This window comes from Saccostrea cucullata, unplaced genomic scaffold, assembly GCF_032062105.1.
Source record: "Saccostrea cucullata isolate Sc308-1 unplaced genomic scaffold, CSIRO_AGI_Scuc_v1 ctg188, whole genome shotgun sequence".
NCBI classification, from domain to species: domain Eukaryota; kingdom Metazoa; phylum Mollusca; class Bivalvia; order Ostreida; family Ostreidae; genus Saccostrea; species Saccostrea cuccullata.
This window is the reverse complement of record NW_026926584.1, coordinates 116,932-143,664: the sequence shown is the minus strand read 5'-3', so window position 1 is coordinate 143,664 and position 26,733 is coordinate 116,932. Positions and strand designations below refer to the sequence as shown.

Sequence of the window (26,733 nt, the reverse complement as noted above, 5' to 3'; positions counted from 1 at the left end):
GATTAATTTGTTATCTTTTTTTGTTAAATTTCTACGTATCAATAATTGCTACTTAAATTGACCCGAATTTTGCTGCAACACAATGTAGCATGTTTAGCTTCATTACTTTAATTAATTGTTCCCTGTTTACATTATGCCATGATCTTTTGTATAACTAGTACATGTATCATATTTTGCTTTTGCTTTATAACTATGTACACTGTTTTCTATTTTGCTCTATTACTTTATCTCTGTTTGCTTAGCGCGTTTTGCTGTATTGCTATATATTGTGTTGCGCTGTGTTCCAATATACTGTGTTATATAACAGTATTATTATAATAATTATAATTATCGGTTTTTGCAGTTTATGCTGTATGTTTAATGCCTGACAAAGTTTAAACTTGTCTCTCCATACAAAATACACAGACTGTAATAATTTTGTTGCTTTTGAAATTATCCATCTCCAATTTCCACCCGGATCATCCGTCAATTCCATTATTTAGAATCTGGGCCCCGGTCTTTTTATACATTTATGACCCAGTTCTAGGAAGACCTGGAATACTGATTAAATTATTAAACACTGAGCATATTTTGGACAGTGTAAGTAAACAATAAGATGATTGTGTGCGGAACTCATAAATAATTACTTTCATTGCTCTGCTTTTAGAAAGGCCAGCATCCTGTGTGCTGATTGATAAGATCATATCATAATCAGGAAGCACATTGAATTTTCTAGTCTAACTAATAAAAAAAACGATGAAAAGTATTTTGTACATGTTAAAAGAAATGAAATGCATTGATGAAATACATTGAAACAGATTATTTAACAACAGCAGCAGTGCTGAGAAGCACCGTTGTTTTCATGATAAAATAGACTTGAATATCACCTAATTATGAAGACTTATGACACATGTCTCGTTTTTTTTCCCCTTAAAAAATCATGGAAGTCGTGGGAAAACCACATTTTTTTGCTGAAGTATGACTGAACTTCTAATGAGTGGTCAATGACGGCTCTGCAATCTATCAACAAAACCACAGACCATGTCCTCATTTTTTTTCCTTTCACTTGTTTTTTCTAAAATATAAAATTTTAAAGCTAATTATTCCTTCTGGAAAATAAAAAAATGTTTGTTTGCCTTCTCCCTACTAAGGACGGAGATTTTTTTTGCCAGTCGGTCAGAAGAGAATAATCAAACAATGTTATAAACATCAAACCCAGGTGCAATTTAGCGACTTTGAACGGAGGTCTTTTGCAAACCACTATTAAAATAAAGTTTTTTTTTAAAATAATAATTTCAATAGTGGTAGAAAATGTTTTTAAAACCTAAATCAGTTTGCAACCACTATTGATAATACGTTCACTATTATTAAATAAACTCAATCGTGGTTGAAAATATTTTTTAAAACCTAAATCAGGTTGCAACTACTATATATTGATATTACGTTCACTTTTATTTAATAATTATATCAATAGTGGTTGAATATGTATTTCATAACCTTAATCCGGTTGCAATCACTATTAAAATATTGTTCACTATTGAAATTATTATTTCATTAAAGCTTTAAAAAAAATAAGAATGCATTATAAAACAAAACCACTATTAAAATAAGACGCACTATATGAAAGAGGTTAATATAACGAACAATGATTGATCTAAGAAAAAATTATAAACAATAAAAAAATGTGAAAGGGGCATTGACACCAACCCTTAAAATTCCAGAGGAGGGATCAGGTGCCTAATATACCACACCTGCAGGGAGCCCTACATGTATATATATTGATCAGGTAGAGGGAATATTCTGCAGTCAATTTCAGCATGAAAACGAGGACTACAATGTAACAACTTGTATGAAATATGCCAATCAAAATGAAAGAAATATCTGGAAAATTGTTATTGAAAAGGATAAATATAATCAAAGGTATCAAATGTCTTCATTGTTTACAAATATATATAAACTAATCAAATTAAAGAGTACGCTTTATTGCATGCCGATTTTGATGTGTAAAACAATGGAGATAACGAACATTATTCTAACTCAAATTTTTTCAAGCAATACAAATCAGAAGCAGAGAAAACACGGACTTCTTAAAATTCATAGATGGGATCAGGTACGGTGGAGGAGTAAGCATCCCTGCCGACCAGTCACACCGCCGTGTGCTCCTTTTCTTGATCGGAAAATAACACAAAATACGTCAACAATGCAGTGTTTAAATAATGCAAACTTAGTATTAAAACGCCAGTCAGCATTTCGATTTAATGATAGATTGTGTTTACTTGTATCGTTGTATCGACATTACAACATGTACATATGTAAAAAATCAATGACATATATTAAAAGTAACTTTATTATTGGACATCTGATTTTAATAAAAGTTAATCATTAATATACAAAACTCATATATTTTTTTAAAAGTACAAGGTCGTTTTTCAGTTTTTGTGGTTGGCAGTTTTTGTTTTTTAATAAAAGTTGGTTTGTTTCACCCTCTTTTGATATAAACTCATCATTGAATTTTTAAAAATGATTTTCATAAATTTTAAGTTTGGGTGTGAACACATCAAAACTATACATTTACACACTAATAATAAAATATAATGCAAAAAATTAAGAATATAATTTTACTTTCATATATATAACCAGTAAACCTAGTGACTAAGTATGTATGGATGGATAAATAAATTCCGTTATCACATTTATTATTTTTTTCACAAAAAGGTGAATGATGACATATAATAAAATGATAGAGCTTTGATAACGACGCATATTGTGAGATGAACTCAAATATGCGGTAATATATAAACCCGTAAGTTTTGTAGTTCATTTTTCAGCAATATTCTTTGTTGCTATGGATTCAAAGGCAAAGCTTGTGTGTTTTAAGTTTTACAAGAAAACAATTGACACAATTTTACTTGTAAAAGACATTTATATGAACTTAATTAGAAATAAAATGACAGCATTTAAACAAATTGAATGATAGTATATATACTTAGTAACTTTTTCTTGTTATACATATCGACCGAAACAAAATATTTTGTGAGCAATCTTTTTACATTGCTTTCTGAACTTGCTACTTAGGAAACTATATATGACTGGATTAAGCGCACTGCTGAGCATGTAAGAACGTAAAAACACATTGTACACAGCCTTTCCGGTGGTTGAGAGGCTCTCATAGTGGCAGCTATGTGTATACCGTATAAAGACAATGGTACAGTATGGTATAAATGAAGCAATGAACAAGACCGTCACTAGAAACAACATAAATGTCGATTTGAGCATTTGCCTCCGACCTCTTCTGTCCGCCTTGGCAAATGATGGTTTAGAGGAATGTACCTTTTTGGTCGAAATAATGGTGACAGTCGAACCCTTTCTGTCTAATGAATCATATTTTGATTTGATAGAATGTGAGCCGTTTACTGCAGACTGTTTCCTATCATACCGATTGTCTTTTTCACCGTTAACAAGAATAGGATCATTGACTTCATGGGAGTATTCGGCAGAAAAGTCGACACTGTCATTTGTCGACATGGCAAATTTGGGGAAAAACTGGTTAGTTTCCCGTATAGCCTTGATTGACCTACTTCCGATATACACATACACACATATCATTATGAGATCAATAATACATGTTCCAACGGTCAGTATTATATTAAAAAGTAATGGATACATGGTTAACGTTAAGTCATCTTCAACGAGACAGGTTTGTCCTTTTAAACACAAACCCTTCGCAGAAGGAAGTGGAATGGTGATTGTTTGAGACCCGTAAATGAGAAGAGATGGCCATGAGAACAGGAATGCCATCACAAACGCTATACTGATCACGATTTTGGTAACTCTATTACTGTATGGCGGTTTTAAAGGTTTATAAATCCTCTTGAATCTGTCGATTGCAATGAATAAAAGCACAAACGAGGACGCATTGTTCATGGAAAAGGTGATAAAACGAGACATTTTACATAATGTCGGACTAGGATTCACAATAAGATTGAAAATAAAGTATAACTCCGTTGGAATGGTGAATAAACAATTCACAAGATCGAAAATGGCCAATGCTATAATCACGAGACGAGAGGGGGATCGGCGCCATGAGTGGTATACGTACACTACTAACACATTTCCTGGTATACCCAAAACTAACAGTAGAATGACGTAGGCAATAGTTGGAGTATAGATGGCCTCCACAGATTTCGTGTTTATCTTTTGAAGTAAATCCACACTGTCAATACATCTGCTGCATGTGACACAGACATTTTCTCCTGAATTAATAAGGTCTTCTTCAAAACAAGGTTCAAGCGTTTGGTTCATCCTTATCAAATCTGAAAAGAATCATAACAAATGAAAAATTTCATCAAAACAGTTTCCACATGTGATTAAACCGGAAACCAAAAATTAAAGGACGGAAGACGCTTAAAAGTGTCGCAAAATACTTCATCCTCTTAAAATGAGTGAAAAGGGGGTCACAATAAATCCCGCAATATCAGCTGACAACGTGTTTACAGATGACAGCTTAATTTCCTTTGCTCCTTTTTAACCCCAATGAGGGTTAAATCACACCTTACATGGTACCTTCTTTAGTCATTTCTAATGAAGGTTAAAATCTAAATCGTCGTTTTAAAAAAAAAAACTTGGTTGTTAAAATGTTAAGAAAAAAACACCTTGCTGGAATTTTCCTTGGTAACCGAACCATGAAACCTCCCACTCTCGGCTGTTTCTCTCATAATAAGATAAAGATCAGAGAACTAATACGACAAAGAGCACTGAAAACGCATGAACTATAAGTTGACTGTACGGATATATTTCCAAACACATGATCAATCATAATACCTGAATCATTTCTAAGTTTTGTAATTAGCATGGTTGTTGAGTGTATTTTTCTCCCAAAATTAGTGCAATTTATTGAGAAAATTAATTTCAGCTCAACGAGTTCAAAAAGCATTAAATAGTCTCAAATATTTTCAATTTAATCGAGGAATTCATCCAATTGCTTTTTTTTCCCAACTGTATAATGAAAATATTCATACTTGTGTTAAAATTAAAGAAATAAAAATATAATTCCTCTTTAGTCTTTTCATGAGAATTTAGGACGACAGTGATAGTTAATTTTTGATTTAATACGAAATCGGATATCCGGTGCCTTTGTCATGTACTTTTAAAAATACAAATAATGCTTTGTCAACAAGAATTTCCTCTGTAAACTTTAAACAAATACGAATCGTGCACTTCTATTTATAATACAATTCTCAAAGTCAACGCAACGTGTGTTTTTTTTAAAGATAATATACTGTTATTTATGGACCTGTTTAAAGCGAGAATGTAAGAACTTACTCTATAATATCTGTTTTTAATTCAATAAAAAATAATTTCGAATAGTAAACATGTAAGTTTATAATTCTTAAAAAAAATCAAAAATGCATCTTACGACAAACAGATGAAAAGATTACTAGTAATTGTCGATTAAAATTCTTACTACTTTACTTCATATAAGTGAACAGAGACACATGTAGCAGTCGAATAGTACATATACATACGTACTTAAAACAAATTACCTTTTTATACTTCTACAAAATTATCACAACTTCTGTAGCACAAGATTTATAACATTCTACTCCGAGTGAGCTTTTGATTCTTTTTCACATAATTTTTTTTGAACATCAAAATAAACTGGAGTTTGGTCCAAAGTTCCGATTTTTAATAATAACCAGTGGCTGTAGATTTCATGTCTGTGTGCTATTTCCTTGCGATATCCAACGGAACATGAACATTGAACGGAATTATACCAAGATTATACAAAAATAGAAGAGGGAACTGCAAATCAAATAAAAACAATAAATCTCGGAAAAGAAACTTTAAACTGTAGCCTCAAATAAATCTCTTTTAACAATACTTTTCTAAATTGATTTTCAAGGTTACACAGAAATAGAAGCAATGGAAATAGTGAATTCGATAAATGAAAACAGTGAACGATATCATAAAATCTTTATTCAATACAAATTTGTGAATATGGCGTAAACAAGGATTTCTGGAAATTAAATTAACTTGGAATCGGGTGCCTGACACCCGTCGTGAGCCCCTTTACAATGATCAGGTAGACAGAATATTCCGTTATCAAATTCAATAAAACAAAGATCTATCAATTGATATGAAACAAGACAGCAAAATTACCACGATTAGTTATATTATATGTCAATGTCATCGATCACTGAATTAACGCAATGCTAACGTCAGACGAGGTTGTTAAATTCCTGTAACACCAACTTGTTTGTCAGAAGTGTGCCACGGTTTACAAACAAATTGTACCAGGAACATGCTCTTGAGTATCGAAAAATTTGGGAGATGTCAACACCATCTGTAGGTGAATATAATTACAATTTAAAAGAAGAAAAAAATTGATTGATCGATTATTTTTTTAGCCAAAAAAACTTGACAATGGAAAATTAGAAATTATCTCGTTTGTAATACAGTTTAGTTTGTATGTTGGTCCTTATCGTCTGAAATAAGTAAAACATACAAATATGAAACAGATTTGACAGATTTTGTGGTGTCTTTTAAAGTTCACAGGGATATATCGAATGGGTATAAGAATGAAAGTAACTTTGGTGAATTTATAATAGATCGTCGATATATCTAAATGTCGAGTTAAAGGTATCAGGAAGTGTTTTTTTTCCTACTATGCAGAAGTTTTTGAATAATTTCTGCTTCATTTAAGAAATAACAAACGAAAAAAAAATTTTTGAAAGCGATAAGAACTAAAAACAACCTTTATATGATTCTTATACCAGTTCTTTTCTCGATAAAAATAAATCCAAAAATGGTTTAAAACCATTAAGTATATCAGTCTTCAGGGAATGTAGTCGGAAAGGAATAGCGCATATATCTTAAATAAATAATGTCTTAAAAATTATTTTAGACACAAAAGCTGATCGAAATTATTTTGGTGTGACTTTAAGTTTTTTATGAATAAGGTTTTAAATGTTTTCAATTTAAAAAATTACTGTATTTAAAATTATTGTAAATAACACACACATGAAAGGGTGAAACGGAAAATTATTTTGGTGTGACTACAAAATTTAAGAGATATTTTTATGAATAAGATTTTAAATGTTTTCAATTTCAATAAACGATTACATGTACTATATCAATGACTCCATTATAATTATATTTTAAAATAGCTTTTAAAAAATTAACCCTGTTGATAGGTAAAAATACAACAAATTTGCATTTAAAATTAATTTGTCTCTTTTTCCCCTCGCAATAATCGTTTGCGTTATTTTAACTTTACGACGTCACAAACGTCACAAACGGCTCTTACCTCTTTAAAGCACAACAGTTTGAGGGCGCTAAATTCACATAAATGACTCACTGTTAAAAACATTCAACAAACTTTTGATTGGTTAACATAACTATTTCTTTAACAAATAGTGACACAGCGTTTACATCCTAATAAAATCTAAATCATTAACATTGTAAAAATAGTAACATTTGAAGAGGCAAGCATTTCAGTATATATGATTACAAACATATCATTTCAAGAGGTTACAAGCATATCGAGATGTGAGTTTGCCATCATATTAATACTGATATTAATTTATATATATCGAGGAAGTTTAAATATCAATTCATGGGACATGCGATTAACAGCATATCAATACATGATTACATGTATTTCAAATTCATGAGGTTGCAGGCAACTAAGCATAATTATAAGATAAAAACAAGTTATGAACTTTAAAAGTATCACCACGTAAGTGATAAATCTAGAGAAAACAAGAATCAAGCTCAAAAGTTCATTGAAATAATAAAAATTGGCAGCAGAGAAACATGGACCTCTAAAAACATAGAAGTGCATTGGATCAGATGCCATGGAGGAGTAAATTCTCCTGTCGACCATTTACATCTGCTCTATGTATCATGTCATGGTCGGACCAACAGAAAAATCCGTAGACAACTCATTGTGTTAATGATTGCCTAGGTATGAAAAACGACAGTCGTCATTCGACCTTTTGCTAACCAGGTCACTATATCGACCATAAAACTTGAACATGATGACTTTAAACGACACTTAGGAAATTCTTGTTTCATCAATTTTTTGTTTATCAATAGATAGCGTTGTTTCTTACGTGCAGCATACTCTTTCGTTTCGAATTAACCTCATATGCAGGTGATTAGGGTATATTGCTAGATAAGTAGGGTAAGATGACGAAAGAAAAGCTGAACTTTACACGTTTATCACAAAGTATTGTTGCAAAAGATTAATTTAAAAGTATTTTTCTAGCCACATTTGATGTGTCAAGCTGGTACATATATCTTTATTTGGTTGCATCAACAAAAGAGGTTACAAGCATATCAAAACGTGAGATTACTAGCATAATTAATAGTATGTGTTTACACACATATCAATACAAGAAATTACAACTGTGAATTAGGTAACTCAATTTGTAGTTGTCGTATGCATTGGATGAAGATTTTTCGAAATATTTGTTCACTACCACATTTTAACGAAACCTTAACACTTACTGTACATGTAGCTTGTCCCATGCTTTAACATCATGATTTGAACATGCACTGTTGAATCATGATAGCATATAAATTACGTACTTTGCTCATAATAATTTCTTATGTCAATCGCACATATTTTCAATAGTTTAAAAACAATTTAATGGTTAAGATTCAATAATTCAATGAATTAAATCTGGATTCTGTTAAAAACACACACACACACACACACAAACAAAAACATTGACCAGAAAATTATCTCACAGGAAACCTCCATGTAAAGAAAATCTGTGTCTTAATGATGAATGGTTTATATCCAGAAAAATGAATGATTATCTTCATAATATTCCTTTACATGGAGTGGATAAGAAAATGTATGAGTATACTATATTCGATTCTGAAATGTCTTGTACGTATAACAAAATGGTATTCACACATTATTGACAACATTTAAATAAAAATAATTTTAAAAAATCGAGAGAAAAACGAAAAACTCGATGTTGAAGACAAACAAACACAGAAACAATTTCAAAGTATTTTTAAAGCGTGGATATTTATACCAATGATCAATTATTACCATTCGTGCATAAAGTTTTGTTTTGTAAAGTAGGCAATATAGTCATTTTATATTGCAAAATGAAACAGAAAAGTTACTAACCTAGTGTTGTCCTTAACTTTGAAAATCGTCACATTAACAAGCAATCCTTAGTTCGGCCTTCATCAATCATCTGTGTTAACGGGACGATTTTTGTCAAGCTGACAATGTGATAAAACTCGGGAATCGGGTTATAATTTATCATTTTAGTCCAAACAAAGGTCAGGAGAATGATTAAGGAAAATGTACACTAGTCCGAGCAGACAGAGGTCAAACTATCGATATCAAACTTTCAGAACCGTGTGAATCTTGGCATAGTACGTTATATGCATTGTGATAATCGGTACATTAACTCCGATAATATATTGATGAGTTAACGTCCATCAATAATGGTTTATAATAACAGCGCAAAATTAATTTTTTTTATTATTTCACTAGGATACTTACCCATTGAACTCTTCAGACAAATATCATTTAGTCTATTTTCATTATTAGAAAAAAAAATTTCAAAATTGAAAGCCGAAAATTTTGTCAAAGGCTAACTCATTAAGTACATTAGATTAAAATATAAAACAATAAAACAGTGTAACACTTCTTGATTTTGCAATTGTCGTTCATTTGTACCTTCAGCAAAAGCTGACGAAATGTAGGATAAAAAAATCAGACTGACGCTCTCAACCCTAAAAAGTCCATCCCAATTAATGATCAGTACAAACGAATGTTTTTCCATTTGTGTTGACGCAACAGACGGACAAAGTGACACTCTTCAAGTGTCATTGTACTCTTACGAACGTTTCGTAAATATTTGAAACGTCAACTGATATCATTGTATTGAGCTCTCAGTAGAGTTCGAAAAGTCAGGTATTCTCCGCGTGCGATCAATCCCACTGCTAATGTTCAGGATCAACGCTTTTATCTATTTTTCATGTCGTAAATGATGTTTTTCTATCTTGCTGCTCAGGTTTTAAAAAACCTGTAATTACAGGTGTCTAACGGTGGCTCACATAAACAAGTTTTTAATTAATATTAAAACAATTTTTTTCAGCCAAAGAAAATCCTCATTGAATGAAAAAGGTAATGAACGGTGGTCTGAAGGCTGCAGCTGAAATTTCCAATGTTAGTTGATGTCTAATGACTTAAACACGAGAAATATTGCTATATTTATATTATATTTGAAAATTTTATAAACATTTTTGCCATACATGCTAGAGATGAAAGAGATGATAAGTTTTAGTGAACTCAGACAAGGACAAAGAAAAAGCGTTGCTTGCAAGAGCTTGGACAGTTTCGAAAAGACCAGAGGACATCTGAAAGTCATCTTTAAACTTTTAATAAATTTGAAAGTTTGAATATATTGTTAAGTTAATTCTCTACCCTAATATACTGATATTTGAATTCATTCATTAGAAAGATGACCCCAAAAAATCAACAATCAAACAAACAAAAAACAAAAACAGGCAAATTCTTTGTTTATCTAAATATAGGATAGAAGTGCATTAAAAACTTTTTCGATCCAAGTAGAAGTCTTCCTTCTTTCATAGAGATTATTTCTTTTGATCTGATTAACAAGAAACAGTGTATAGCTGTGAGAATCTGTTTCGAAGCTATCAAAAAGTAACATGAATACTTGACAACTCAATCGCCATAAGAATATTGAAGACTAAGAGTCAAGTAGATTTAATGATCACGGATCCTTCATCTCTGTCCTTAGTGATAGTGAGAGGTCCAAAGACATCTTCATAAATGAAAGAATTGTAATACTAGTATTTTATTAAATAATGCAGGGTTTTGTTTTTTCACCCCTCCCTTCAAATTAGGCAAATGAACAGATGTCAAAAGAGATATTTCATCAAGTCTATGGAAAAAAAGGACCATTGTGAGGGAGTTTTACCCACTGTATCTACTTTGAGGAATTATCTTTAAATATTAATCATTTAAGCTGCAACTTTGATGTCGGAAGTTTTTGTTGCAAAATTATAAATAACTATTTTAGTGACAGAAAAAATAACGCTAACAAACATCTGTTGTTCATATTTGCGATAAGAGAACTATTTATAAGCTTCAGTTGAATCAAATTACATTATTGTTGTCCTGTACAATAATATTTTTTTTTACATAAAGCTGTATATTAGATTGGGAATAGTTCTAAGTCGTTCTTCTGCTTTATTTTAGTCTAATTGATCATAAAGGTTTAAATTTCATTCAAATTTATCATAATTACACAATTTAACAGCAAAATAAAATTTTCAAAAAATGCAGCTCATATTGCTTTAAGAAGGAAATAAACGATAGAAAACCAAATACAGTTGCATACCAGAGTTGTGATTATTCCTTCCGATGCAATCAGTGAGCCAGCTCACTAGACTTGGACCAGAGGTTCCTCTTCACGACCAGAGGAATAAACACTAATGTGCACATCCACACCTATTGTCATTTAATGGTCAATAATGCGATGGATACACAGAGTTTATTCAATTTAAAATTGCATGTGTCGTTGAACTGTCCATGTGTACTCTGTTTAACCTCATAAGGCCATGATTATATTCACAGTTGCCATTGTCCTGCTTGAGATGAAAGCACACCAAAGCAAAATGGGGGGAAAATCCGTTAAATACTTTCTATGAAAAATCATTGATAGTCATTTCCACTTAAGCTTTGAGGGCAATATTAATGTCGGGTCATCTGACAAAAATATCCAGTTATAGAAAGCATATTACGTCATCAATGAGTCTATAACGACACAGTGGGGACTTTGAGAAAGCAATCCAGGGAGAGCTATGTTCATTTGATTTATTTTCTTAGGGAAAAACTTTATGGAGGAAAAGGAATAAGTTCTCATCAGTGTGTTGATAATCAAGGTCTCCTTAACCATGATGCATTTAGCAAGGACGTTCTATATCAACAATAATTGTGTTAGAGAAACCAAGATTACCATTAAAACCTAAGTTATGTACACACAAGTTCATCACTTTCCTTCTCACAAATGAGAATGAATATGAAATGGGCAAAATACGCACATAAAGTAATGCAGTAGGAGAATTGCCAGGTGATGATGGAGTTGCAACAACTCTCTAAAATTAAAAGATGTAAGAGAGAAAAAATAATGTTACAATGTATACATAATAATTATAATTAAATTCTTAAGTTTATTCGACTTTGTTCAGTCTTATCTTTAAGTTGAAAAAAAACAACAATTTATTCCAAAAGAACATGAGTAAGAAAATATGTGAGTTCTATAAACACTTTTTCCATACCGACCTTATAAATTTAAATATTTGAATTTATTTATACATGAAATAATTGAATTGCGTAGCAAACCAAAATAATTATTGTTTCAAATTAATAATTGAAACAAGAAAATTTCAAAAATTACATTTAAAGTCGTTTTGAAAAAATAAAGAATCCTGAAAGACTAATACTGTGAAATCACTAATTTTCGGGGGTTTAATTTTCGTTGTTTTGAGGCATGGAGAGATTCACGAATATTTTCCTCAATCTCGAAAATTTGACCCCTATGAAAATACAGTGTTTGTGATTTTACAGTAGAGAAGTAGATATGTGCAGATATATTTTGACTAAATAAATATATAAAACAATTTTCAAACACAAATGCTCTTCTCGTAGTCCTTTAAAATATATATATAATATATTGCACTGGATTTTCAATAGACTTGTTTCAATTATATAATACTCAGTAATCAATTTACATTGGTGGCAATGCAAACGTCTTTTTAAAATTCACATCTTTTGAAAATATTTCTCTCTCCAACGTTGGCTAAATAACTGCTTATTAACCATTTTCATACCAAAGCTAGAACTTTCACTTTTATAATATCAAAAAATGTTATATTTAAAATAAAAAAAAATGGCTATAAGAATATTTGTTGTCCCCTCGTTTTTCTCTGAAGCAACACATACTTACCATAAGCTCTATAAGTCCTACAGAGAGACAAAAGTGTCGATCAATTTTCACAAAATACACGTATCGCAAAGCATTGCTGCTTATAGACTAGGAGGCCTAAAGCCTTTGTTATCCTCTCGTTTTTCTCTGAAGAAACACGACTTACCATAAGTTCCATAAGCCCTACACAGAGAAAAAAGTGTCGATCAATTTTCACAAAATACACTAATCGCAAAGCATTGCTGCTAAAAGACTAGAAGGCCATAGCCTGATAGTCAACTTCAATATGCTTTTAACCGGAATCGTAATAAGTTCAGCACGGGCAGTCGCTATAACTAGCGCCAATGGAATTGAAAGTCATCAATTTTGCATGCCACAATCGAAACATTGCTTAAAACCTTTCAAGTTAAACTTTGCCGATTACTACAGACCGTTATCAACTCCTATATAACAAAGTCAGTATCCTAGGATAAGAATTAACCTAATGAAGAACGTGGGAGCGACAGATCCTGGACCCTAATAAGGGCTTAATTACAAAGTTTGATATTGAATTTATGGAAATTTCAAGTAATTCTACTCTATTTAAAATAATAATAACATATTTGATTTTATTACGAGGGTTGGCCAGCAAATCGTAAACAGGGTGTTTCATTTTTATCCCGAGTTTCCTAAGAATATACACCAGTATTATTTATGAAAAAAAATTTGAAAGAAAAAAATGAGGCAAAAAATATTTTATTTCAAGTCATTATCTGTCTAATAATATCGGCGTATGGTACATTTTATTTTAAAGTCATTGCTATCTATCTAATGATGTTGGCGTATGGTAAATTTCAAAGCATTTTCGAGCTGATTTTCAGTAGTCTCCCCAGTATTTGAAATGAGAAAGTGAATGTACTTCAGACACAGAAAATGACAACCTTTGATGATTTAACCGCGCAGCACAGAACAGTTTAGTTTTAAATAAATTTAGTAACAAGAAATGATGACCTTACAGATTTTGAGTAAAAGAAGATATTTATTATATATGTAAAATTGTAAATATATCATTTTCCGTATATTTTTTTTTATAAACAAGTAAAACAGGCTTACAAAATGATGACTTTAAACAAGACGGATGATATTCTTACCAGTATTTCATCAACTAATTTGTCAATAATTTACCTTGTTACAGAAATTGTACATACGTAGAGAATGCTCTTGCGTATCGAATCAACTGAAAGATATAAACTTCATATGCATGTGATGAAGGTCTATTGATACATAAGTAAGGGAAGTTGACGACTGAAACGTTAGTCATATCGTTTATCATAGAGTTTGGTTGTTAGATTACCATTAACGTCTTTTTCAAGTAAAATTTCCAAATATGAAACAGATGTGCATCTGTTAAAGTCATCATTTTGTAAGTTCTATGCTCGATACAATGACCTTGTCAACAAATTCAATTTATCATTAAATCAAATGTTGAATGACGTTTTTCATACTACTTGTTAGTCAATTATTTACACATTGAATTGACGACAGATTTTTCTGTTATTTCCTGATCATGACAAGAAGCATATGGCGGGTGTGACCGGTCGGCAGGGGATGCTCACTCCTCCGGATCCGTGGCACCTGATCCCACCTCTGATGTTTGTTCTGCTCCTGTTTTGTATTGTTTTATCTTTTGATCTTGAATACTGTTCGTTATCTCGAAATATTTCATTGCTTAATTGTTTTTGTAATTTATAATATTCTGTCTCCAATAATTAAATTGATGAACAAATTGATTTTTCTATGGTTTTATGTTAATATTGTGTATAAAAAAAAAAAAAAAAAAAAAACACCTCACACTTGATTTTTTTTTATCATTGTTGACCATCGCAAGCTGTAAGTGTTGTGTTCAGATAAGAATCCCTTTCCGTTAACTAAGTACACAGTAAACCGAAAAACATTTAGACCTCTTCCTGCTCTATACAGTTTATGTGATATTGTATAGTTCACCTGTTGAATGGCTTCTTTGACTGCCTTACTGTTTGTCCTTTTTATATACAATTTATAACAAAGAGAGAGGAAACATCTTCAATCAACTGCTGACTGAACTGCCCTACTAGCTTCCCATAATTTTTTTTTAAATAGAAAATTTGGTGTTATGACCCAGATTTTCTATTTTGATAAAAATTTGTGGGAAGACATTGCTCTTTGTGTTGGTAATTAAATGTTCTCTCTTATATTGAATACACAGGTCTATGTTTTTAACGGATATTAAGTTTCAACTTGACGATTTTTTCTTCATTTTTATAAATAAACAGACCAAATTATATATTAAAATCACGGAACTACTAGTAATTTTTTCATAGTATAAAATGTTTGTATAAAACAATAATATGGGTTTAAGTTAAAAGCAGGAGACCAACAAATGGCAATTTTTTGTAGATCAACCCTCTGAGATTATGGCATTTGTTAAGCACCAGTTTTGTTCACATTTTTTTCGTCATTGAAATTACTAGCAAGTAAATTTCTTACATTAAAATTATGAATTTACACAAAACTCTTGTGTTGCCTTGGACTTCCACAGGGGCTTGTCAGCAAATTTCTTACATTAAAATTATGAATTTACACAAAACTTTTAATATTCTTGTGTTGCCTTCTTTTCTCGGACTTCTAGAATGAGGTTTCTTTAACAATCAAATTTAGTGCACCAAAACGGAGGGAAAACAAACCATCGTAATGGCATTGAACAATAAAGCTGTGGTTTCATTGTACGTATTTTACTATATTCGGTAATATTTATTTATATAAACATGTTAAATATCCTTCACTAAGCATGTCAATCCTTACAATTTATATTTTGTGTACGAGTTATCTAAAGAAAGCAACCAATCAGAGCGCTGCTTTCAACTGACGCATATTTGTCAAATATCTTAGTGGGCTCTTAAAATTGAATCTATACTCCAGTCGGATCCAACGAATATTATCACGAAATCTTCAGCTCTATATACTACGGTTTTTCATAACATTTCTTGGCAAAATATATTGTTTTAGATAGATTGTATTTTAAACTTTGGAGTACACTTAATAAACTAAATGAGAAATGTGCTAATTTCTAGGTCGTGTTAATACAAACAGTGTCCATAAATTTTCAAAATGCTTATCCACTCTCGTTAAAGCTTCAAAGAGTATGATAAATCATGATGAATTTCACGCAATTGTGACATTGCAATTTCTGATGTTTCAGTGAAATTAATTTTTGAACAGATACTTGCAATCATCATAAAAAACAGAATTATTGAGTATCTGTCTCTTGTGTTTTGTTCACATCAGGGCAATCAGAAGCATATTAAGCTATCCATCACGTTTACCATTATTTCCATTAATTCTGTCAGTAAATTTAGCTGAGGGGAATCTATTTCAAAGCAAACAAGTTTTTTAAATATTCTGGTCGAATTGCTCACTAGAGTGAACTCAATCACGACATTCAGTAAATATTTGAGTCTAAACTACTCACCAAATGGTATCTGGTTACCACATAACGTTGTTCCATCAGCTGCAAGAATAAAAAGTCAACATTAATCCTTCACTGCATAATAAATACACTCCCTTGTTCCAGAATCAGATGATTTAAGGGATAATTGATAACGGAATGGAAAATTCAAATATTGTCATTATTTTTGGGATTGATTACAGAATGGAAAATAATCGATACTTGTCAAATTAAAACAAAGGACATGATAGCATCATTATGAAATTGTTCGTGTCTCCGATGATTTGTATGATCCTAGCTTATAGCCGAAATTTCCGAGTTGGATGATGAATATTCAAATGTCATGTTGATAAACAATCTATTAGAGTAACCATAAGCTGCATGGTTTAAAGATATGAAATGTTCAAACAAAGGTTAGGCCTCTTCTGTAATAGGTCTGCAACTAATTGATAAATACCAAATCACAACTGAATGAAGACCCCTACTGCAACATGCCTTTTATGAGTTTCTCAGGTTTAAAGTAGTTTAGATCCAACTAAAATAGAACTGTTCTAAAAATAATATTATAATTTGGTGAGGACTGTTCATTTTCTTGCTTCGTCGACTTGTTCGTCAAAAGCTTGCCTCGTTTTTGAAATTGTTTGTACATAAAGCAATCTCTTGATGATCGAATAAACCAGGAGACGTTAACTCCACATGCAGGTAAGAATCATAGAAGTTGCCGATGATAGAAATATTGGTCATCACAATTATCATAAATCTTGGATGATAGATTACTGTTGACGTTTTTTTCCACTTAAACAGAAATTGAGCTTAATCCGCGAGTAGGAAATGCCTTACATTTATTTTTAGTACACTTGGACATATTTCTGCGGAAAATTTGTGACCGCGTACATAGCGTAATACCACGTGGAAGAAAGGTACTTCTACAGTACCATTAACGTCTTTTTCAAGTAAAATATCAAGTATGAAACAGACATGTCAGACTTTGTGGTATCTTTTATTTAAAGCTCACTTTAAAATATATATCAAGTCGACACATGAACATGAACTACTAGTAATTGATAATACGTCGTCGATATAATATATATATATATATATATATATTAGTGTTGGCAACGAGTACCCGGTTAACCGGTTAACCGTCGAACGATGCGAGTATCGGTTAGTAAAACTGCTATTCGGTTACTCGGATAAAATGCATCTTATATGGTAAATAACTAAAAAATAAAATGTTAATTTGTTTATAAGCGTACAAATAAACATTTCTCTAATTTTCTTTACCGTTAGACTTAATGATCTATGGTTTCACTAATACGATTGATTGGTTTTCACACTTAACTGATAGCTTAATTGGATTGCCAGCAGGTTATACAAGTTTTGAAGACCCAAGTTATAATTACCTCATTAAATGATTTAAAAAGATGCCGCCAAAGACATGTATAACTTGGAAGTATTTTAAAAGAACAGCTGATTCTATACCTGTAAAATGTAATTAATGTGAATTGGAGTTATCGTGACTTCAAATTTCTTGATAATTATTCTCCTTGATCGTGACATATATCGGGGGTTGAAAAGTTAAACTGATGAACGCCATTGTAAAATAGCGTGAAACATTGCATATTTATTTTTCTTCTGATTTAATTAATTTTTTGATTATAATTATATTCAAAATTCAAGATATTGCGTGCATGTTCTTTATAAGTTTATAAATAAAGTTAATTCACAATACCTTTGTGTTTTATTAGAACCGATGAGTAAAAGATGAGATAAATGATACATATGAATAAATGATCCGAGTAACCGGGTACTCGATCGGAAGATTGAGCGAGTGACCGGTTACTAAAAATCGTCCGATTTGCCAACTCTAATATATATATATATATATATATATATATATATATATATATATATATATATATATATATATATATATATATATATATATATATATATATATATATATATATATATATATATATAATAGATATAAATGTTGAGTGGAAGACTACATCGGGTGTTTTCTTCTTCTCATGTACAAGTTTAAGAATGAATTCTGTTTCCTAAAAACACAAAAATAGCCTTTCTGTTTTCTCTAAGCAAAGATAAGGTTTTTATAAAAATTAAATGCAATAACTATGAATAGAAATAAAAACTTCGTCCGGTAATGAATCTTACCTGAGGCCTAGGAGACATGTATATCATTTTTTGATAAGAAAACCATTATTTATTATTTAAATGCCAATAACGACAGTTGAAGTCTAGAAGAGATACTTAAGTAAAGTAAAAAAGATAAAGAAAGTCACCAATTTTGTTCCTTTCTGGTCGTAGATGTTCACATTAATTTCTTATTATTAGAATTGGCTCCGGAGAAAAAGCTTAAAATATTTCAGTTTTAAGAGACGGCTGACGAACAACACACGACAATGAAAAAAGACAATGAATGTTCCGAAACTTCATAAAAATCCTTACAAACGAAGATACATTGCGGGTTCCAGTAAATGTTCAACCAAGTCTCTTTCTTTACTCCTCACTAAGATATTGACAGTAGTGAAAGAAAAACTTTCAGAGTACTGTGCAACCATATATTCAAGAAGTGATGTGAATCAGATGTGGATACTCAAAAATTCCAAAGAACTTTTGGACAATTTGAAATCACAAGAACTTACCAAAATCAACAGTTAAAAAACTTGCGACTTTTCAACTATATACACAACCATTCCCCACGATAAATTAAAGTCCAGGCTTTTTGATATCATTGACAGTTGCTTTTTCAATAAAAATGGAACTCGTAAATTTACTTACCTGGTCATAGGTCATTTGCAAAAATTATTTTGTTAAAACACATTCTGATTGCACACACAAGCCCTCTGAAGTTGACATCAAAGAGATGCTTGAGTTTCTGATTGACAATATCTATGTGGTTTTTGGAAACCAGGTATTCCAACAATCAATGGGAATTCTCATGGGTACCAATTGCGCTCCTTTATTAGCAGACCTATCTTTATATTCATATGAAGCAGAATTTGTGCAAAATCCTATGCGTGAAAAGGAGAAAACACTTGCTGTAGATTTCAACTCGACATTTAGATATATCGACGACGTATTGTCAATTAACAATGGTCATTTCCATTCCTACGTCGATACAATATATCCTGGAGAGCTTGAGATAAGAGATACCACAGAGTCTGAAACATCTGTTTCATACTTGGATATTTTACTTGAAAAAGACGTTAATGGTAATCTAGCAACCAAGCTCTATGAGAAATGTGATGACTGTAACTTATCTACTGTCAACTTCCCTTACTTATGCACCAATATACCTTCATCACCTGCATACGGAGTGTATATATATCTCAGTTGATTCGATACGCAAGAGCATGCTCTACGTATGAACAATTTCTAAAACGAGGTAAATTATTGACAAGCAAGTTAATTAAACAAGAATATCTACAGTCTCGTTTAAAGTCATCATTTCGTAAATTCTATGGTAGATACAATGACCTTATCAGCAAATACAATTTATCATTGAGACAAATGCTGACTGATAATTATACTTATTAGTCCATTATTTATACACTGAATTGACAAAGGATTTTTTCGTAATTTTCCGGATCAAGACAAGGACACACGGCGAGTGTGACTGGTCAGTAGGGGATGTTCATTCCTCCATGGCACCTGATCCCACTTCTGATGTCTCGGAGGTCCGTGCTTGCTCTGCTCCTATTTTGTATTGTTTTATGGACTTTGATTTTGAATACTGTTTGTAATCTCCATATCCTTCTTTCACACAATTCAATATGAAAAAAGTTTCCAATTTTGATTCATTAATATTCATTGTCTTGAGCATATTTAAGCAAGTCTTAATTGTCGAGAATTAATGCAAAACATCTTTTTTTAAGAAATTACCTTGTTTACAAAATAAAATGGTGTTAATCACGCCATCGATAGAAAGAAATTATATCCAGCCCTACATTTTATTGAGCAAATATGAAAAGAACGAACAGTAAGCATGTTCCAGAGTACACTGAAGCAATACAAATCAGGATCAGAGCAAACACTGGTCTCTAAAAACATCAGACCTGGGATTAGTTGCAATGTAGAAGTAAGAACCCCTTTTCAATAGGTTACTTCTGCCGTGTGATCCTTATCATAAACGGGTAGATGAAAAAATTCTTAGACAATTCAGTGTATAAATAATGGCAAACCTATTCGTATTAAAAAAAAAACATTAGTCAAATTTCGACTTGATGAAAGATTATATTTGCTGACAAGGTCATTATACCGACCATAGAACTTACAAAATGTTGACTTTAAAAGACTGTTAATATCCTTGTTTCATCACATTATTTGTCAGTAGCTTGATTTGTTTTAGATATTGTTCGTACGTAGAGCATGCTCTCTCGTGTCGAATCAGCTGCATGGGAGCTATGAACTCTATATACAGGTTATAATGGTTTTTTCTTTTGCTATATACATGTAAATGAGGGGAGCTGGCAATGGATAAGTTGAAGTCGTCACATTTATCATAATTTTTTTTGTAAGATTATAATTAACGCATTTTTTGGCAAATATCCAAATATGAAAGAGACGTATCAGACGGTGGTATATTTTATCTCATTTTCAAAGGAATATATCGAATCGACATATAGGAAAGAAAATGAATATTCTTTACAGATAGGGTAGGGTCGATATATCTAAAAACTGAAATGACGGTCACAGCAAGATACTTCTTTTCAAGTACATGTATATCAAAAACATTCAAATGACTCATTTAAATGGAAGTGGTGTCACCCAGAGTCAATTTATTTCAAAATTACACAGAGAATTTTTATGCATTAAAATACTGAGTTTCTAAGTGGCAAAAGTGATCTCTTTGTATATTTGAGAGAAAAACTATAATCTACGGAAGCCCATTAGTGCCAATCTGTATATATAAAGGAAAAGCAATATATATATAAGCAAACCTCTATATATAAAGGAAATGCAATGTATATAAACAGAACCTCGATATATATAAAGAGAAATACGATATATATAAACAAAAACTCGATATATATAAAGAGAAATGCAATATATATAAACAAAAACTCGATATATATAAAGAGAAATGCGATATATATAAACAAAAACTCGATATATATAAAGAAAAATGCGATATATATAAACAAAAACTTCGCTATATATAAAGAGAAATGCAATATATATAAACAAAAACTCGATATATATAAAGAGAAATGCGATATATATAAACAAAAACTCGATATATATAAAGAGAAATACGATATATATAAACAAAAACTCGATATATATAAAGAGAAATGCAATATATATAAACAAAAACTCGATATATATAAAGAGAAATGCGATATATATAAACAAAAACTCGATATATATAAAGAGAAATGCGATATATATAAACAAAAACTTCGCTATATATAAAGAGAAATGCAATATATATAAACAAAAACTCGATATATATAAAGAGAAATGCGATATATATAAACAAAAACTCGATATATATAAAGAGAAATGCGATATATATAAACAAAAACTCGATATATATAAAGAGAAATGCGATATATATGAACAAAAACTCGATATATATATAAAGAGAAATGCGATACATATAAAGGGAAAATTTTCCATCACGTGATCTCTATCCCACAGTTCTGTTTCAAAGAAAGTGACTCTCATCAGCCACTTGCCTCAAATCACTTGACTCGATGCTAATTTAGTGTTTCGGCGGTGTGATACGAGGTTTATGATTTATAATTTCTTACAGTTAATTACTTAGCTGCAAATCCGCCAACATCAGGAGCCTATTTGCAAATCTGTTATACAGATTATTCAGTTAGTGAGAAGGTGATCATATCACTCAAATTCTTATTGCTTTATATGACACAATAGGCAATTCAGAGAAAATCGCATAGCAGTCTTTATCTTTACAAAGAATGAGCCGGTATTTTATTAATTTCTGTTTTATTTTCCGGAGTCCTGGATTGTATTTAGTTACAAAAACCAGGAGATCTCTTGTTTTTTGGTATTATTTTTCACTGTGACACTTTGCCTAGAAATTTCATATGCGAATTTCAATAATGGGTGATGGGCATTGGCTATAGAGAAGCGTTCATGAATCTCATTTTCATTTCCCATAGCACATCCTATAATTTGTTTTAAATATAAATTTGAATTAAATTCAAATATATTATTTACTAGAATTAATGTGGTTAAATAACTCAAGTCCGCTGTGGGCGGGGCTTGGATTGAGAATACGCTTCTGTCAAATTCTCTATAAGCCGTTTCAACGGCTGCGATTAGCTTCTCGAATTGCATGTTTGTGTAAAGTGATGTTACATCATAACTGACCACATGCAGGCACTCGCTGTGTGGTCGCAGGCGTTCTATTCTCAAAATGAAGTCTGAACTATCCCTAATACATGTAAATGTGCTCAAAGTATGAACAATAGGTGTTAAAACATAGTCAGTATATTGACTTATTTTTTCTGTAGGTGCATTTTTTTTTTAGATATATAGGCCTCCCTTGTGGGATGATAGGCGTTTTGCAGCTTCCATTTTGTTTAATGGTATCAAAGATTTCAAAATCCAGTTTGTGTATTTGTGGGAGTAAATAATTTATATAATCTCCCTATTTTTGTGCTATCAGCTTTGTGTAGATAGTTATAAGTAATATCATCAAGCACACCTTTGGTTTTCATTTCAGAAACTATATCTCTCATCTATAAGTTCCTCAAGATGTTTTAAATTTGGATCTGTTATCCGGCAGTAATATAAGATATCTCTTTTATATATCGTCTGCACCACAAGATTGACAATTATTCATCTTGTAAGTTTGCGTTCAAACATGAATTGTGATGCCATGTATTAAGACAAGGAGCCTCTCAGTGGGATGCTGAGGGCATCACTGATGTAATAAAGGTCAGTAAAGGTCACGCCATGGAAAATTTTCTCTTTATATATAGCGAGTTTTTGTTTATATATATCGTATTTCACTTTATATATAGCGAGTTTTTGTTTATATATATATCGCATTTCCTTTATATATACCGAGGTTTTGTTTATATATATCGCATTTTCTTTATATATATATCGAGGTTCTGTTTATATATATTGTATTTCCTTTATATATATCGAGGTTCTGTTTATATATATCGCATTTCCTTTATATATATCGAGGTTCTGTTTATATATATTGTATTTCCTTTATATATATCGAGGTTCTGTTTATATATATCGCATTTTCTTTATATATATCGAGGTTCTGTTTATATATATTGTATTTTTTCTATATATAACGAGGTTCTGTTTATATATATCGCATTTCCTTTATATATATCGAGGTTCTGTTTATATATATTGTATTTCCTTTATATATATCGAGGTTCTGTTTATATATATCGCATTTCCTTTATATATATCGAGGTTCTGTTTATATATATTGTATTTCCTTTATATATATCGAGGTTCTGTTTATATATATCGCATTTCCTTTATATATATCGAGGTTCTGTTTATATATATTGTATTTCCTTTATATACATCGAGGTTCTGTTTATATATATTGTATTTCCTTTATATATATCGAGGTTCTGTTTATATATATTGTATTTCCTTTATATATATCGAGGTTCTGTTTATATATATCGCATTTCCTTTATATATAGAGGTTTGCTTATATATATTGCTTTTCCTTTATATATAGAGGTTGGCACTAATGAGCTTCCGTAATAATCTGATGATGTCTCATGGGAAAATATTATTCATAGGCCACAGTATGTCGCTAGAGGCAATTAATAAAAATGTGTCATTATCAAGATCCATGCTCTATGACTTCCTCTTCGTGTAGGAAAATATCAGTGTAATATGGTTGTGCTGTGAATTTGTTTCAAAAAATCTTAACAAGAAATTTCACGGTATTTATACAAAACACGTGGCTTTAGACGGTCGTCTGGGCTCTGTCAGCGAGTCTGTGAGTTATAATATAGAGCAACCTCATTAAAATGTTTCCATACAACTTTTCTACAATTGTAAAATGTTTTCAGGAATTTATTTTCTTGCAACATTGACCTTGACCTTGTTTATGTAAGCTTAAATTAAATGTATATTCTCTTTTGATTTCCTCCACTAATTTTCCCTTTCAGTGACCTCGACCTTGTGCAATGACCTTTGATCACTGCTATGGAACTTCTGAAAGTCACATATACATATACTGAGAATGAATGAATAAAGAAAACTTGGATTTTCTTCTATAGTATAGGAGTGACATTCATTTACATTCCGTCTGTATATTAATGGTATTATCAATATTCATTGATTACACGTCAGTTTTACCTAGGGAACTATTTTCCTCACCCAGAATGCATGAAAATAATTAAACTGGCAAAGGGCTAATTATGCTAATTGTTCCTGGTGGAATTTCAAATCGATTGCTTGCTACATGTAGGTGAACAATTTTTTTTCACAATTAGATATTTTTTGTCTCAATTTATGACAACCTGTCCTCACTCTATACCATGAACTCAAAGCCGGAAATATTTTTTGATAGAACTGATGACTTATGAAACATTTAAAATCATAGAATCACATTGCTTCTTGATCTGTTGGGGAAAAGGATATTCGTTTTCAATGTTACCAAATCCCGCTTTTTAATGTCAGGTTCCTCTACTCATGCCTTACAAATCTTACAATTATAGTACAGATCCGATTGCTCATATTAGCATGCAAAAAATGCTTCAACAATTGTGCAAGGGCTAAGACGATAATTTTACACAAAACTTCAAAGTAAATGAAATGCTTATAGACATATGTTAACACTCAACTAGCCATAATTATCTTCCTAAAAACTTATGCGGATTATAGAATCAGTACCAAAATATTTGAAGAAATCTCGAAAACTTGATAACAGAATTTGAAAAAAAAAATCATATTGATTAAAGTAAAACGCATTTTTTATAGAAAATGTAAAGGTACATTTTCTAGTCTATTTAAATAAAGCAAACATTTTCTCCCAAATTCAACCGAATCACCGATCTTGATGTGTATCGGTTCATTATTCGTATTCACTGAATTAAGTTAACAATTTTACAATACACATTCAATTTTCCTCACTATATCCACGGAAGCAACGTAGTTTATCCAATGACACGCCAAAATCACCATAATTAGTGCTATTTTAGCGCATCTCCTATAAAAATCAACCACTAAGCGCATCATAGATCAAGTAATTTAAAAATTATATTGTCATAATGTGATATTCTGCCCGGCACATACAATAGTTTGTTATTAAAGCCATTAATATAACTTTTATACGTACCGTATATTATTGATACAATCAAGATTCGTCAACCTGGCGTCACAAAACATTGCATTCTGTTTATTATTCACGGTGATGAAGCAATGCTAAAGTTGTTTTCAGTAAAACAGGAAATATGAGTAAACCTCTTTACATTCCTGAGTGAATTGAATTCTGTCTAGAGTGACCCAGTGTTTTCTCTTATAAACCCCTGTATACAGCTGTACTTGTAACTGAGACCAAACTTGTCAAGAATTACCGAACTCTGTTGGGAATATTTCATTGCTACTTGATGCTTATTGGACACATGCAGATGCTTACGAGTTCAAGACGAGTTCTGAGTTCTTCAATTTACGTGTTAGATCCTTTGATGATTTGAATGTGTCACTTAAACAACTTTTTAACTTCCTCCTTTGATAAAATTGCACCAAATTGCCTTTCTGTCTATAAAAAGTAATGGAACGATGGAACACGAATTTAAATTTAATTTTGTGTCACAGTCACGATTGCAAATTCCTGAAATTAGCACTATTTACTATAGAGTAACAATCTCGGGACATTTTCAATACGCGACAAATCAAGCTTATCCAATTGCAAATTAACCTTCATCAGTCATGGACAGTGGAATTTAATGTAAATATTGAGTATGTGAATGTGCATGCACAAACTCAATATTTGAATTAACTTCCAGTGCTGGTATCATCAGTAAAATGTATCTATATTGTCATTTAAAAATAAAAAAAAACTAAGCTCAGGCCCGCGGGCATTCCAAGTCACAAACTCATATGGTTTTTCGCACAAATTAACATTACATTGTTATTTTGCGAAATTGTGTATTGAGACAACAAAATATAGTTTAAAAGTGATTTCTAACTTAATTTTATGTTCATTTAACTAATTTAAAACATAATCCACGCATAATAATTGGTAGGATTTTGATATACTCTTGGCTGATGGATTGTGATAGTTCCCAAATGGTTTTTCGTGGTTTC

The 26,733-nt window shown here is 31.2% G+C and overlaps 1 protein-coding gene across 3 annotated transcripts; it reads right to left on the bottom strand.

Annotated features, from left to right (window-relative positions):
- Nucleotides 1–2,975: 2,975 nt before the first annotated feature.
- Nucleotides 2,976–25,919, bottom strand: LOC134272137 (tachykinin-like peptides receptor 99D). 3 transcript variants are annotated; one of them, XM_062754379.1, is made up of 3 exons: nucleotides 25,763–25,919; nucleotides 16,453–16,491; nucleotides 2,976–4,292 (listed from the first exon to the last, which is right to left on the bottom strand). In XM_062754379.1, the coding sequence occupies exon 3, from the start codon at nucleotides 4,279–4,281 to the stop codon at nucleotides 2,983–2,985; it is 1,299 nt and encodes a 432-aa protein (XP_062610363.1). In that variant the 5' UTR covers nucleotides 4,282–4,292; nucleotides 16,453–16,491; nucleotides 25,763–25,919; the 3' UTR covers nucleotides 2,976–2,982. The 3 variants fall into 3 exon arrangements, with proteins under 3 accessions (XP_062610363.1, XP_062610364.1, XP_062610365.1); XM_062754380.1 differs by lacking the exon at nucleotides 16,453–16,491 and having other exon boundaries at nucleotides 25,763–25,910; XM_062754381.1 differs by lacking the exons at nucleotides 16,453–16,491; nucleotides 25,763–25,919 and adding an exon at nucleotides 5,523–5,546.
- Nucleotides 25,920–26,733: the final 814 nt, after the last annotated feature.

Bases quoted from the DNA above. Each gene is read 5' to 3' on its own strand.
- LOC134272137 (XM_062754379.1), bottom strand. From the start codon at position 4,281: ATGAACCAAACGCTTGAACCTTGTTTTGAAGAAGACCTTATTAATTCA.